This window comes from Ranitomeya variabilis, chromosome 2 (assembly GCF_051348905.1).
Source record: "Ranitomeya variabilis isolate aRanVar5 chromosome 2, aRanVar5.hap1, whole genome shotgun sequence".
Classification (NCBI taxonomy): Eukaryota; Metazoa; Chordata; class Amphibia; order Anura; family Dendrobatidae; genus Ranitomeya; species Ranitomeya variabilis.
Genome location: NC_135233.1, coordinates 647,341,493 through 647,356,663, shown reverse-complemented (window position 1 = coordinate 647,356,663; position 15,171 = coordinate 647,341,493). Strand labels below are relative to the sequence as shown.

At 43.8% G+C, this 15,171-nt stretch overlaps 1 protein-coding gene across 2 annotated transcripts in view; it reads left to right on the top strand.

Moving 5' to 3' along the window:
• The window catches only part of AGPAT4 (1-acylglycerol-3-phosphate O-acyltransferase 4), a 182,309-nt gene that overhangs the window by 48,393 nt on the left and 118,745 nt on the right, over positions 1-15,171 (top strand). For both annotated transcript variants that reach the window (XM_077292801.1, XM_077292800.1), the window contains exon 2: positions 10,903-11,140. In XM_077292801.1, coding sequence (XP_077148916.1) covers positions 10,963-11,140 — 178 coding nt within the window. In that variant the 5' untranslated portion in view covers positions 10,903-10,962. The remainder of the gene's footprint in view (positions 1-10,902; positions 11,141-15,171) is intronic.

The window sequence follows — 15,171 nt, the reverse complement described above, 5'->3', positions numbered from 1 at the left end:
CGACAATTATACCCTGTTTCTTCAATTCTGCTTTACCAATCTTTATGGTCATCTCCCTGAATCCTAGTTTCGGTACCAACTTACCATTACTGGCCCATATATCTAGTTCAACATCAGAGGGTCCTTTATCAATATCTACCTCAGCCCAGTACCTCTTATATAGGATATATGGTATAGATGAAATCTGGGAACCTGTATCCAGCAAAGCATTGAGGGGAATTCCGTCCAGCACGATAGGGATGATGGGTCGTCCTCCGATGTACCTGTCGTGCCAGGGTGTTGGGCCTTGAAAATTCATTCCTGCGAAGCGGCCCACATTCCCAGGGGATTCCCGTTTAAATCACAATTTCGAGCAAAGTGGCCAGGCTGCTGGCAACGGCGACAAATGGGCTTTCCATCCGGTTGGTAGCGGTCACGGGGTCGTCCTCTCCATGTCGGGTATCTCCGGGACCTCATCCATGGAAAATCCTCTCTATGGTTTGCCAACTCCATCTTGGGTTCTCTCATCTCCTGCATGGTTTTAGCCATTGAAGCAACAACATCAGTTAAAGAGTCAAGCTTTTGCTGAAGGGCTTCATTAGTAATGGGCCCCAGGGACTTAGCACTGGCACCGGACGTAGCTGATGTCACTGGCATTCCCCGTTGCTGAAGTGCATCTGCCATGGGTTGTGTGAGATCCTGATCCCGAGGTGCCTCTGCCAGCTGGAGACGTATAGCGCTCTCCTTTAATTGGGCAAATGTCAATTCAGGGTTCTTAAAAACAAGCATGCTCACATGCCCCCGGTGAGAAGGGGTGTAAAGTCCCTCAATAAATTGATCTCTTAGCAGTTTATCGGCTCCTGTGTTAAAAATGGGTTCAGCCAATGTAAGTGATTTAAGGGCTTCCTGCAGGTTTAAGGCAAAATCTCTCACGCCCTCATTAGCTTTTTGTTTGCAATTAAAGAATCGTACTTTAGCTTTGCTGCTGGTAGTGGTTTCAAATGTAGCTTTTAATCCAGCAAATATGCGTTCAACAGTACCTTTTAGATCAGTTGCCCATGCCGTGACTTCTCGCTTAGCATGGCCACTTAACTGCATCAGGAGACTAACACGCTGAGCTTCACCCACGGGGAACATATCAAAATGCATCTTTTCCCTGAAACCGTCAAGGGTATTAGGGTCACCTTCGTACATTGGAAGCCACGGGCCACCCGGGGTATATGGCATCAACACCGGCATGATGGGCGCCACTCCTTGCACTGCCAGGCTCTCTATTGACACTCTGCCTTTCAGCTGCATTAGCGTCGCCGGGTGCTGCGGCGTCTCCGTGCTGCGACATACTGTACCCCCTTAGTTAATCCAGACCCCTCCGGGCCCAGCTTCCATCTAGATAATGTAGATTCGTTCCTCTGTGCAGCAAGATGACAATGACACGCCCCCTGCTGCCTCTAACTGCCGCATGCTCTGTGATGGTGGATTTTGAAGTTTTTCAGTTAGACTGGGGCTTGGGTAATGACATAGCTCGATTAACAGTTTTGTGCCTAACGGTTATGAGATGATTACATCAGGGGATGGTGGCCATTTTTACCCCATTATAACCAATGGAGAAAAGTCACTTTCAATAGTTTTCAATGGGGAACGGGATTTTCTTTAACAAAGTCAATTTTCAAGATTTTTCATCCACATTTTCACAGTTTCAGACTCCAATTATGGCACACAATACCCGGTGTACGGGCTGGCCCAATCCTGTTCGTGATGCCAGTTGTGACGCCCGGGAGACCGAGGTACCCAGCACCAGATCAATGAGGTCCGTCTCTTGAGGGGGATGTCACTAGTGGCTTGACCCGGTGCTGTGGCCTCAGGCGATGCACAATGTAAGGGATATCATGAAGGAACAGACACTTACTTGATCAGCAGCAGGTCCTCTCAGCTGTGATGACCCCGATCCTGGATCGATGGCTATTGTCCAAATGAAAGACTGAGGCGCTGAAACGTTTAACCAGTTTTACTTCAACAAAAAAGGGATTTGCAACCAATACTGTCACCGAAGTCTGTTTAAGAACTCTGAATTACTTTGACTCTGTCAGGATTTCCGCCTCTTATTATGCGCAGTTTCTGTATGGCCCTGCTGCTGTTTGTGAACTGGCTGCCGACCCAATCTGTCTCTTCTGTACTCTGGTTCGACGGACAACTCGAGTCCTTTTTTGTCGGCTTACCCCCTCTGGGAGTACCGCTGAACTCTGTGTCTGTTGCTGCGTCTTACCCTAGTGAAGCTGATATTACCTCACTTCCTTCCGGTTGCTGTATTATGTATAACGAATATAGCCACGAATCCGGTATCCATCTCTGCGCCTATTCTGGGTAGAGGTTATTGCTACCCGGTTCTCACAATGTCCTTTTTCTCTATTCCTCCTTTCCTACTATGAATATTACGGGCTGTTGTGAATTTGGATTCTGGGCTCCCCCGGTGGCCGCTTGTGGAATTGGACTTGTCATCCTCTTTCCTGTTTCACCTGGTTCCATCAGTAGTGGGTGTCGCTATTTAAGCTCATTTCTCTGGTGGTTTCTTGCCGGTCAACAATGTTATCTGATGCCTCTCAGTGCTTGTTCCTGCTTCTAGACAACTACTAGATAAGTTGGACTTTTGTCCATGTTTTGTTTTGCCTATTTGTTCCAGTTCACAGCTGAAGTTTTGTTACTGTGTCTGGAAAGCTCTCGTTGATCAGGGATTGCTACTCTGGCGTTATGAGTTAATGCCAGAGTTTAAGGTAATCTCTGGATGGTGTTTTGTTAGTGTTTTTCTGCTGACCATGAAAGTATACTATCTGTCTTCTGCTATCTAGTAAGCGGACCTCAAATTTGCTAAGACTATTTTCCTGCTGCGTTTGTTGTTTCATCTGAACTCACCGTCATTATATGTGGGGGGCTACTGTCTTCTTTGGAATATTTCTCTAGAGGTGAGCCAGGTCTTATATTTCCCTCTGCTAGCTATTTAGGTCTTAGGCCAGAGCTGGGCATCTAGCGATAATTAGGAAATGCTACCTGGCTATTTCTAGTTGCGCGGCAGGCTTAGTTCATGGTCAGTATAGTTCCATCTTCCGAGAGCTTGTCCCTCTATAGGCTTGCTATGATCTCTGCCTGCAGAGATCATGACAGTTTGACCGGCCAGTAAAGTGTTAAAGACCCAGGTTGAGAAAGGAGAGTTATAAGAAGTCTGCTGGAATTTTTTTTTTTTTTTTTTTTTTTTTTTTCCTCCAGTCTGCCTTGCTGCAGTCTTTTTTCTCTCTCTCCTCCTAATCTCTGTATGGCTCTGTGTGCACCTGACAATAATGGATCTCCAGAGTGTAACTGTGGGTTTGAATAATCTCATCACGAAAGTACAAAATTTACAAGATTTTGTGGTACATGCTCCGGTATCTGAGCCGAGAATTCCTTTGCCGGAGTTCTTCACAGGGAATAGAGCTAGCTTCCAGAATTTCCGAAATAATTGTAAGCTTTATTTGTCCCTGAAGTCTCGTTCAGCTGGAGACCCTGCTCAGCAGGTTAGGATTGTGATTTCCTTGCTCAGGGGTGACCCTCAAGATTGGGCCTTCTCATTGCCAGCAGGGGATCCTGCGTTACGCGATGTGGATGCGTTTTTTCTGGCCTTGGGCTTGCTTTATGAGGAACCTCATTTGGAACTTCAGGCAGAAAAAACTTTGATGGCACTATCTCAGGGGCAAGACGAAGCTGAAGTTTTCTGCCAAAAATTCCGTAAATGGTCTGTGCTTACTCAGTGGAATGAGTGCGCCTTGGCGGCAACTTTCAGAGAAGGTCTCTCTGATGCCGTTAAGGATGTTATGGTGGGGTTCCCTGTGCCTGCAGGTCTGAATGAGTCCATGACAATGGCTATTCAGATTGATAGGCGTCTGCGGGAGCGCAAACCGGTGCACCATCTGGCGGTGTCTATGGAAAAGACGCCAGAAAGTATGCAGTGTGATAGAATTCTGTCCAGGAGCGAGCGACAGAATTTTAGACGGAAGAATGGATTGTGTTTCTATTGTGGGGATTCTACTCATGTTATATCAGCATGCTCTAGGCGTACAAAGAAGCTTGATAAGTCTGTTTCCATTGGCACCATTCAGTCTAAGTTTATTTTGTCTGTAACCCTGATTTGCTCTTTGTCATCCATTGCCACGGACGCCTATGTTGACTCTGGCGCCGCTCTGAGTCTTATGGATTGGTCCTTTGCCAATCGTTGTGGTTTTGATTTAGAGCCTTTGGAGACTCTTATTCCTCTGAAGGGGATTGACTCCACCCCATTGGCTAATAATAAACCACAATACTGGACACAAGTAACCATGCGTATCAATCCGGATCACCAGGAGATTATTCGTTTCCTGGTGCTGTATAATTTACATGACGATTTGGTACTGGGATTGCCATGGTTGCAGTCTCACAACCCAGTCTTGGACTGGAGAGCAATGTCTGTGTTGAGCTGGGGATGTAAGGGTATTCATGGGGACTTACCTTTGGTTTCTATTTCGTCGTCCATTCCCTCTGAAGTCCCTGAGTTCCTCTCTGATTATCAAGACGTCTTTGACGAACCCAAGCTTGGGTCGTTACCTCCGCACCGTGAGTGCGATTGTGCCATAGATTTGATACCGGGTTGTAAATATCCAAAGGGTCGTTTGTTTAATCTGTCTGTGCCGGAACATGCTGCTATGCGGGAATATATAAAGGAGTCTTTGGAAAAGGGACATATTCGTCCATCTTCTTCTCCCTTGGGAGCTGGGTTTTTCTTTGTCTCAAAAAAAGACGGCTCTTTGAGACCATGTATTGATTATCGGCTTCTGAATAAGATCACTGTTAAGTATCAATACCCATTGCCATTGCTTACTGATTTGTTTGCTCGTATAGAGGGTGCTAAGTGGTTCTCTAAAATTGATCTTCGTGGGGCGTATAATTTGGTGCGGATCAGGCAGGGGGATGAGTGGAAGACCGCATTTAATACGCCCGAGGGCCACTTTGAGTATTTGGTCATGCCTTTTGGTCTTTCTAATGCCCCTTCAGTTTTCCAGTCTTTTATGCATGATATTTTCCGCGATTTTCTGGATAAATTTATGATAATATATCTGGATGATATTCTGATTTTTTCTGATGACTGGGACTCTCATGTCCAGCAGGTCAGGAGAGTTTTTCAGGTTCTGCGGTCTAATTCTTTATGTGTGAAGGGGTCTAAGTGCGTTTTTGGGGTCCAGAAAATTTCCTTTTTGGGGTATATTTTTTCTCCCTCTTCCATTGAGATGGATCCCGTCAAGGTGCAAGCTATTTGTGACTGGACTCAGCCCTCCTCTCTTAAGGGTCTTCAGAGATTTTTGGGCTTTGCCAACTTTTACCGCCGATTTATTGCTGGTTTTTCGGATGTCGTTAAACCACTGACTGATTTGACCAGACAGGGCGCTGATGTTGCTAATTGGTCCCCTCATGCTGTAGAGGCCTTTCAGGAGCTTAAGCGCCGTTTTGCCTCTGCCCCTGTGTTGCGTCAGCCTGATGTGAATCTGCCTTTTCAGGTTGAGGTTGACGCTTCGGAGATCGGAGCTGGGGCAGTGTTGTCGCAGAAAGGTTCCGACTGCTCCGTCATTAGGCCTTGTGCCTTCTTTTCTCGCAAATTTTCGCCCGCAGAGCGGAATTATGATGTTGGGAATCGGGAGCTTTTGGCCATGAAGTGGGCGTTTGAGGAGTGGCGCCATTGGCTCGAGGGGGCTAGGCATCAGGTGGTGGTATTGACTGACCACAAAAATTTGATTTATCTTGAGACTGCCAGACGCCTGAATCCTAGACAGGCGCGCTGGTCTTTATTTTTTTCTCGCTTTAATTTTGTGGTGTCATACCTACCGGGTTCTAAGAATGTTAAGGCAGATGCCCTTTCTAGGAGTTTTGACCCGGACTCTCCTGGTAATTCTGAACCCACAGGTATCCTTAGGGAGGGAGTAATTTTGTCGGCCGTTTCTCCTGATCTGCGGCGGTCCTTGCAAGAGTTTCAGGCGGATAGACCGGATCGTTGTCCGCCTGATAGACTGTTTGTTCCGGATGATTGGACCAGCAGAGTCATCTCTGAGGTACATTCTTCTGCATTGGCAGGTCATCCCGGAATTTTTGGTACCAGGGATTTGGTGGCAAGATCCTTCTGGTGGCCTTCCCTGTCACGAGATGTGCGAGTCTTTGTGCAGTCATGTGACGTTTGTGCTCGGGCCAAGTCTTGTAGTTCTCGGGCTAGCGGACTGCTGTTGCCCTTGCCTATTCCTAAGAGACCTTGGACACACATCTCGATGGATTTTATTTCAGATCTGCCTGTTTCCCAGAAGATGTCTGTCATCTGGGTGGTCTGTGACCGTTTCTCTAAAATGGTCCATTTGGTTCCTCTGCCCAAGTTGCCTTCTTCTTCTGAGTTGGTTCCTCTGTTTTTTCAGAATGTTGTCCGATTGCACGGTATTCCTGAGAATATTGTTTCTGACAGAGGTACCCAATTTGTGTCTAGATTTTGGCGGGCATTCTGTGCTAGGATGGGCATAGATTTGTCTTTTTCATCTGCTTTTCACCCTCAGACTAATGGCCAGACCGAGCGGACTAATCAGACCCTGGAGACATATCTGAGGTGTTTTGTCTCTGCTGACCAGGATGATTGGGTTGCTTTTTTGCCATTGGCAGAGTTCGCCCTCAATAATCGGGCCAGCTCTTCCACCTTGGTGTCCCCGTTTTTCTGTAATTCGGGGTTTCACCCTCGATTTTCCTCCGGTCAGGTGGAATCCTCGGATTGTCCTGGAGTGGATGCGGTGGTGGAGAGATTGCATCACATCTGGGGGCAGGTTATGGACAATTTGAAGTTGTCCCAGGAGAAGACTCAGCGTTTTGCCAACCGTCATCGTCGTGTTGGTTCTCGGCTTTGTGTTGGAGATTTGGTGTGGTTGTCTTCTCGTTTTGTCCCTATGAGGGTCTCTTCTCCTAAGTTTAAACCTCGGTTCATCGGCCCTTATAGAATATTGGAGATTCTTAATCCTGTTTCTTTCCGTTTGGACCTCCCTGCGTCCTTTTCCATTCATAACGTTTTTCATCGGTCGTTATTGCGCAGGTATGAGGTACCTGTTGTGCCTTCAGTTGAGCCTCCTGCTCCGGTGTTGGTTGAGGGTGAGTTGGAGTACGTTGTGGAGAAAATTTTGGACTCTCGTGTTTCCAGACGGAGACTCCAGTATCTGGTCAACTGGAAGGGTTACGGCCAGGAGGATAATTCTTGGGTCAATGCATCTGATGTTCATGCTTCTGATCTTGTTCGTGCCTTCCATAGGGCTCATCCTGGTCGCCCTGGTGGATCTGGTGAGGGTTCGGTGCCCCCTCCTTGAGGGGGGGGTACTGTTGTGAATTTGGATTCTGGGCTCCCCCGGTGGCCGCTTGTGGAATTGGACTTGTCATCCTCTTTCCTGTTTCACCTGGTTCCATCAGTAGTGGGTGTCGCTATTTAAGCTCATTTCTCTGGTGGTTTCTTGCCGGTCAACAATGTTATCTGATGCCTCTCAGTGCTTGTTCCTGCTTCTAGACAACTACTAGATAAGTTGGACTTTTGTCCATGTTTTGTTTTGCCTATTTGTTCCAGTTCACAGCTGAAGTTTTGTTACTGTGTCTGGAAAGCTCTCGTTGATCAGGGATTGCTACTCTGGCGTTATGAGTTAATGCCAGAGTTTAAGGTAATCTCTGGATGGTGTTTTGTTAGTGTTTTTCTGCTGACCATGAAAGTATACTATCTGTCTTCTGCTATCTAGTAAGCGGACCTCAAATTTGCTAAGACTATTTTCCTGCTGCGTTTGTTGTTTCATCTGAACTCACCGTCATTATATGTGGGGGGCTACTGTCTTCTTTGGAATATTTCTCTAGAGGTGAGCCAGGTCTTATATTTCCCTCTGCTAGCTATTTAGGTCTTAGGCCAGAGCTGGGCATCTAGCGATAATTAGGAAATGCTACCTGGCTATTTCTAGTTGCGCGGCAGGCTTAGTTCATGGTCAGTATAGTTCCATCTTCCGAGAGCTTGTCCCTCTATAGGCTTGCTATGATCTCTGCCTGCAGAGATCATGACAACGGGCCTATAATCCGTCATAGGGCTGTTAGGAGTTCAGTTATACGACCTCTCACTTTCAGCTCCTAAACCCAACTGCCCGTCCTTTTCTCAGACCAGAATAGATCAAGGGGAGTCTCTGGAGCTCCCCCTTCTGGCCGGAGATGGTAGTGCAGTCTTGCTATTATAGTGTTTGTATTTGGTGTCAATAACTATTTTTGTGGCAAATACCCCTAGGGGCGCCACAATTACAGTTTGTAAAAAAAAAATTCTTAGCAAGCCAGGAGACTTTCAGTTCTTGTTTGAGGGATTTTCATCCATTCTTCCTTCAAAAAATCTTCCAGTTCTGTCAGATTCCTGGGACATCTTACAAGCACTGCTATTTTGATGTCTAGCCACAGATTTTCAATGATTTTCAGATCAGAGGAATGTGAGGGCCTTTGTAAAACCTTTAGCTTGCACCTTTTGAGATATTTTGTAGTCTATTGTGGATTTTGACATGTGTTTAGGATCATTATCCATTTGTAGAAACCATCCTCTTTTCAACTTCAGCTTTTTTGCAGGTGCTATATTTGCATCAAGAATTTGTCAAAATTTAATTGGATCCATTTTTCCCTCTGCCCGTGAAATGTTCCCCATTCCATTGGCTGCAACACAACCTCAAAGCATGATTGATCCACAGCCATGCTTAATGGTTGGCGAGATGTTATTTTCCTGAAATTCTGTGGTCTTTTTTCTCCACACATACCTTTGGTCATTGTGGCCAAAGAGTTTCTCATCGGTCAACGGGTGTCTCTGAAGAGTAGCACAATGTACCACAACTCCAGAGTATGCTAAATCTGAAGATCTTCTGCAGTCAAGCGAGGGTTATGATTTGCCTCTACGAGCAACTCTCACAGGAATTTTGCTTGGCCTTCTCCCGCTTTGTGGGCCTCCACTATTTTTATTTTCAGAGTGCTCGGTAGGTGCTTAGACAAACCCATGGCTGCTATTTTTTGGCACAATGTTAGAGAAGGCTGGGTTTTTATAAATCTGGGAAATTTACATCACCTGGCCTTAATTAGGGTTTGAAACCTTGGTGAAAGTTATCTGAGCATACACATTTCCAAGTATGATCAAACTTATGCATTGGCCCATTTTCCTTTTAGTGATTTTTAAAATGTAAAAAATGACTATACATATATTTTTACCTAAATACAAAGGAAATGCGTCATCTTTAACTTTAGTCCTTTTAGAGACCATTTCATCTTCAACTTGCTTAACTGTTCACTATAACAATAATTTTGACCTGCGGTGCCCAATCTTTTACATGCCACTGTATATATACTGTGTGAACATTTCTAAATATAAATATATATATATATATATATATATATATATATATATATATACTGTATGTATATATAGATATACTAGATGGTTGCCCGATTCTAACGCATCGGGTATTCTTGAATATGTATGTCCACATAGTATATTGCCCAGCCACGTAATATATTGCCCAGCCACGTAGTATATTGCCCAGCCACGTAGTATATTGCCCAGTGACGTAGTATATTGCCCAGCCACGTAGTATATTGCCCAGCGACGTAGTATATTGCCCAGCCACGTAGTATATTGCCCAGCCATGCAGTATATTGCCTAGTTACATTGTATATTGCCCAGTGACGTAGTATATTGCCAAGTTACATTGTATATTGCCCAGTGACGTAGTATACAGCAGAGCCACATAGTATATTGCCCAATTACATAGTATATTTCCCAGTGACGTAGTATATTGCCCAGTGACGTAGTATACAGCACAGAGCCACGTAGTATATTGCGAAGCCCATGTAGTATATTGCCCAGCTATGTAGTATATTGCCCACCCACGTATGACACAGGTAAAAAAAATAAACATATACTCACCTTCCGCAGGTGCGTTGCAGCTCTGTCGCCTGTGCCGTGCCACTGGAACATGCCGGTTGCATTGCGAGGAGCGGGAAAGGCGGCGTAGGTGAGTATATAATCGTTTTTTGGTTTTTTTTATTATTTTTAACATTAGATGTTTTTACTATTGGCGCTGCATAGGCTGCGTCAATAATAAAAAACCTTGGTCACACAGGGTTAATAGCAGCGGTAACGGAGTGCGTTACCCGCGGCATAACGTGGTCCATTACCACCGGCATTAACCCTGTGTGAGCGGTGAGCGGAGGGGAGTATGCGGGCGCCGGGCACTGAGTGCGGGGAGTAAGGAGCGGCCTTTTTCTTGCGGACTGTGCGCATCGCTGATTGGTCGCGACAGCCATGGCAGGCAGCTGGCGAGACCAATCAGCGAACGAATAATCGTTACAGACAGAAGGACAAACGGAAGTGACCCTTAGATAATTATATAGTAGATAGATATATATATATATATATATATATATATATATATATATGTATATATACTGTATATATGCATGCAGAAAAACCTCCATGTGAATAGAACTAGTTAATATAAGGTCAGTGTATTGATACTATTGCGGTATTATTATTCTTGGTTACCATGCAGAAATTAAACAAAAGTGTTCCTGTGAACTATTCCTCAATGTTTCACATTTTATGAATATAATGATGCTATGAAAATTGTATTTTTTAAAGCAATTCAAAGCTATTTTGCTTTAAAGCCAGTGTAAAATTTAGAACTGAAGTAAGTGCCATTTCTCTGGATAGGGTGAGCTTGGCTACACACAATGAACAGTAATGGAAACCATTCCAGAAACATTGAATGATGGTGTGAAATGTTATATGTATATAATGCCCGTTGTACAGTATTTTAATGTTGACTTGTATCTGTTCTTTTATTTGTTGTTAAATAGGTATTCTCTTGACAATCTGAATGGTTTTGAGAAGCTCCTGTGATCTGTTCCTGGTGAAAAATGAACATCATTGAATTTCTGAAATCTCAGTTCCTTTGTCATCTTTTTATCAGCTATGTGTTTATTGGAACCGGACTTATTATTAATTTAATTCAACTTTTTACTCTTGTCATTTGGCCTTTTAACAAGCAACTATACCGTAAGATCAACTGTCGACTGGCATACTGTGTCTCGAGCCGTAAGTGCTTTTCTTTTTAAGTTTCTATTTTTAGTCTGGGTGGAAATATTTACTAAGTGGTGCATAAGGAAATGTATGCGAAATGGTAAATGTTAGTGTTTGAAGTCAGGAGACCACATTGCTAGTTATCCAGGGAAATGTAAGAGTTTAATGATGTAGAAGAGTCCTATTCTGTAAGTGTACACTTCCTACTAACTTTTCCAAATTGAATTGCCTTAACTTACTCTTTAAGAAGGGATTTCTTAACAATGAAGATTACTGCAGAAGGATACATCATCAAATCTAGAGCTTTAACTGTTATAACTGTACAAAACCAAAGTCTCAGGTTTTGATAAAAAAAAAAGACTTAAAAAGAACCTGTTTGCAGGATTTTTCAAAGTAAACTACAGGCATTGTTATGTTGGCGCTGTTATACTGATTAAAATGATACCTGGGGTGAAGCAAATCTGTCTTGTGGTTCTTGTTTAATCAGTGTTAGAAGTTTTCAGCTAATGATATGCTCGTGCTCTGGGGCAGGACTGTATGCCGTGTCTTATCTTGGTGCTCTAGGCCAGAGAAACCAAAAAATCCTGCCTACAGGCCCCCCAAATCACGAGCATGTTTGTCATCATAGAGACAGACAGAAAGAGACAGACAGATAGACAGACAGATAGACAGACACAGAGAAAGATAGACAGACAGGGAGATACAGATAGACAGAGAGAGAGACAGAGAATGAGACAGGAGAGAGAGACAGAGTAACAGAGAGAGACAGACAGAGGTCTCTCTGTCTTTCTCTCTGTCTGTATTTCTCTCTGCCTCTGTTTCTCTGTCTCTCTCGTCTGTCTGTATCTCTCAGTTTCTTTCTCTGTCTCTCTTGCTGTCTTTCTGTCTGTCTAATTATGTGTCTCTTTCTGTCTGTCTCTGTCTCTCTGTGTCTGTCTCTCTCTCTGTGAGTCTCTGTCTCTCTGTGTCTGTCTCTGTCTGTCTGTTTCTCTCTGTCTCTCTGTCTCTCAATTCAAATTCAATTTAAATGGGCTTTATTGGCAGGACTAAGTACTTGTCAGCATTGCCAAAGCAAGTGGTAGAATAATTGGGGGATGGGGATAGAGACTCATCCAGGGTGGGGTATAGGAGTCCATGACATATCAGGCTCCTCTTAGTCTGTAGCAGCCACTGATATATTGTGCTGCTATGGTCACTGTACTTTCCTCTTTCGCCAGTAGCATAAGCAGTTTCACTTTCTCCTCCATGGAGGTGAATTCTGGGAGGAGATCTACAAAAGGTATAATTTTAATCAGTATAACAGCGCCAACATGACAATGCCTGTAGTTTACTTAGCAAACTTCTGCAGACTGGTTCTCTTTAACAAGTTGCTAAGAAATTAGCCATGTGCATTAAGAATGTGCCTAAGAAACCTGAGGCACAGCAGGATGGGGCACGAAAATACATTTCCAACAATACCTATCCATCTCTCAGTTTTTTCTGAAATTTTGTTTTATTCATATGCAAATTAGACCCACAAGTGCACTTGCAGTCCTAGGGTAACCTAGCCCAACTGGTGCCAATCCCCCACTTTTTGATTGACATTGATGAGCAGAAGTGATTGCAGCAGATCTTCTATCTCTGCTGTCAATCAAAAAGTACATTGGTGCTAGTAGAGAAAAGGGAAGAGAAACTGCAAGTGCACTGATACGTCCTTTAGCATATGAAAAAAACAAGCCTTTTCGCACTGACCTGTCCTGCAGTACCCCAGGTTTCTTAGGTACGTTCTTACTGACAGGTGCAGCATATCTGCTTCGGTTGACAAACCTTGTATAAGTGTTAAGCAGCAGAATGTTTTTCACAACTGGTCTGTGATCCCAGAGAACTTGTGCATACAAAACATTAACTCATTCACTGACTGATCTTTGAACCTTGAAATGTTTAAAAATTCAGAGTGATTCTTTTATGCAATAGGAAATAATTGTAAGGGATAAGTTTGACATATTACCCATCTGTCTCTCTCTTTTTTGCTTGCACCCCACATGGTGTTAACATACTGTACATGGTATATTTAGTACCCTAAAATACATTTCCATTCCAGAGAGACTGAACACATGCTGGTCATGTTTCTTTATTTAGTGTGTGTCACTGTCAGGCTTTCCTGAAAAATGTAGAATCGGTGGTCTGCTGTGCAGCAGCCTACCTGCAAGGTGCATATGTGAAGCGTGTCGACAATAAAATTGTGTCTCGGTTTCCTTTTCATTTGCTGACATGTTTGTTATAAAGCAGAGCATCCTTTGATTCCAACTTCAAGATTAATTAGGGGCTTGTCTGAAAACTAGGATTCATGGTGCAGACACATACAATAGTTATAATTCAAGTAATCATTTATTTGTATTGTATCTCGCTAGGAAATGTCTAACAATTAACTGGCAGACAAATAAAACTTTAGTTTTTCAGATAGTTGTCTATAATCTTGTAATCTGTTGTTAATATATTGTACATTTGTGTTAGAAGAACGGTGGAGCACTTGGCATCATTGTGAATGAGCTGCTTCTTTAACATTTATAGCATTTCAACAGGATGTGCCATATGTTAGATCTCTACCTGGATTTGTTCTTTTGCCTGTGTCACCAGGCGCTGCCATATGCATCTTGTGAGAGGTGCTGGTGATAGAGGACATGTTATGGCCAATATCGCTGGGTTGCACAGGCTTTGTCCAGCCAGGTATGTGTGGCTGAGATCTGTAGGTACAATGGACGTGTGTGCTGTCCAAACCATACTATTTAGTCCCCATGGCAACTGGAAGTCTAGTGAAGGGTCCTAGAGCTGCACCTTTGTACTCCTATTTTTTCTAAATAATAAAGCACATTAACATAACAAAATGTGAAAAACAATGACAGATTTGATGTTTTTTATTCAGCCCAATTGTCAAAAGCTGCCTCTTCTCACACACAGTTGAGCCGCCATAATTTAATACTCAAGAAACGTTAGGCCAGGTTTATATGGTATGATCGTAACCATTAAATGACCTCCAATTGGCTATATGCAAGCCAATTAGTGGAAGTTTAATGGCTTCTTTAGACAACCCAACCACAATTCTGCGTGCACAGAATGATTGTTAATATGAATGTCCTGTTCTCATAGAATAACATGTTTTCAGCAGCACATTTCCAGTTTATGCTTGACAATGTGCACTATAATTTTTAAGGATGTTTGTAGGCCTACCAATGCTCGATCCCTGACTATTGGCTTGACTAGCCTAGCCTTAAAGCATCTTTTTTTCTCATTTAGAACACACCCAAAGCTGTAAAGCGAGACTTATCGAAAATTGTAAATTGAGACAAATTGCTCAGTACAGGGTGTACAGTGTTCATAGTAGGGAATAGAACTATCAGATGGGACCAGATTTGTAGCCTTAGTAGCCATGTTGCCTACTTTACGAACTGAGGGAAACTGGGGGTGCCTGGCACACTAGGCAGAGAGAGATGTGTGGCCACAACTCTGTCTCTCCCAGCCCAAAGAAGATTAGCGCAGGAAAGGAAGGTGAATGGGACCTGCAAAGTTGGTAATTAGCTGTAGGCCCTTCCATGATGTTAAGCGTGATCAGTCACCAAATGTCTACAAGGAACCAGAAACCAGATGCAGGATGGATACAGCTTTACACCAGACAGGCGGCAAACTACTTGTGAGTGACACTGATGTAGGAGGAGGAAGTGGGAGGAACACGTAGCGTATGTACGTAAATCGCTGCTGTTGTGCTGATAAACCGGGTGGTGAGCCTGTAATGAGGATGCGATCCCAGACACACAGCTTGGACCCTGTATGAGGAGAGTGTGATACTGGGCACCCTGTGAATAAACCACCCTGGGAAATTCCCAAAGCTGAGTACCTTGTCTAATTTGAGTATCAAAAATACTTCACAATTAACAAAATGTTTTTGAAAACTATATGATGTTAGCTGATATAAATTAAATAGTATGTTTAAGTGAAGAGTATGCAGCGCCCCAGAGTCCTGGTCGTTGCAGTACTGCCGCTCCGCCGCTAAGGGGATGGTACGTCTGATG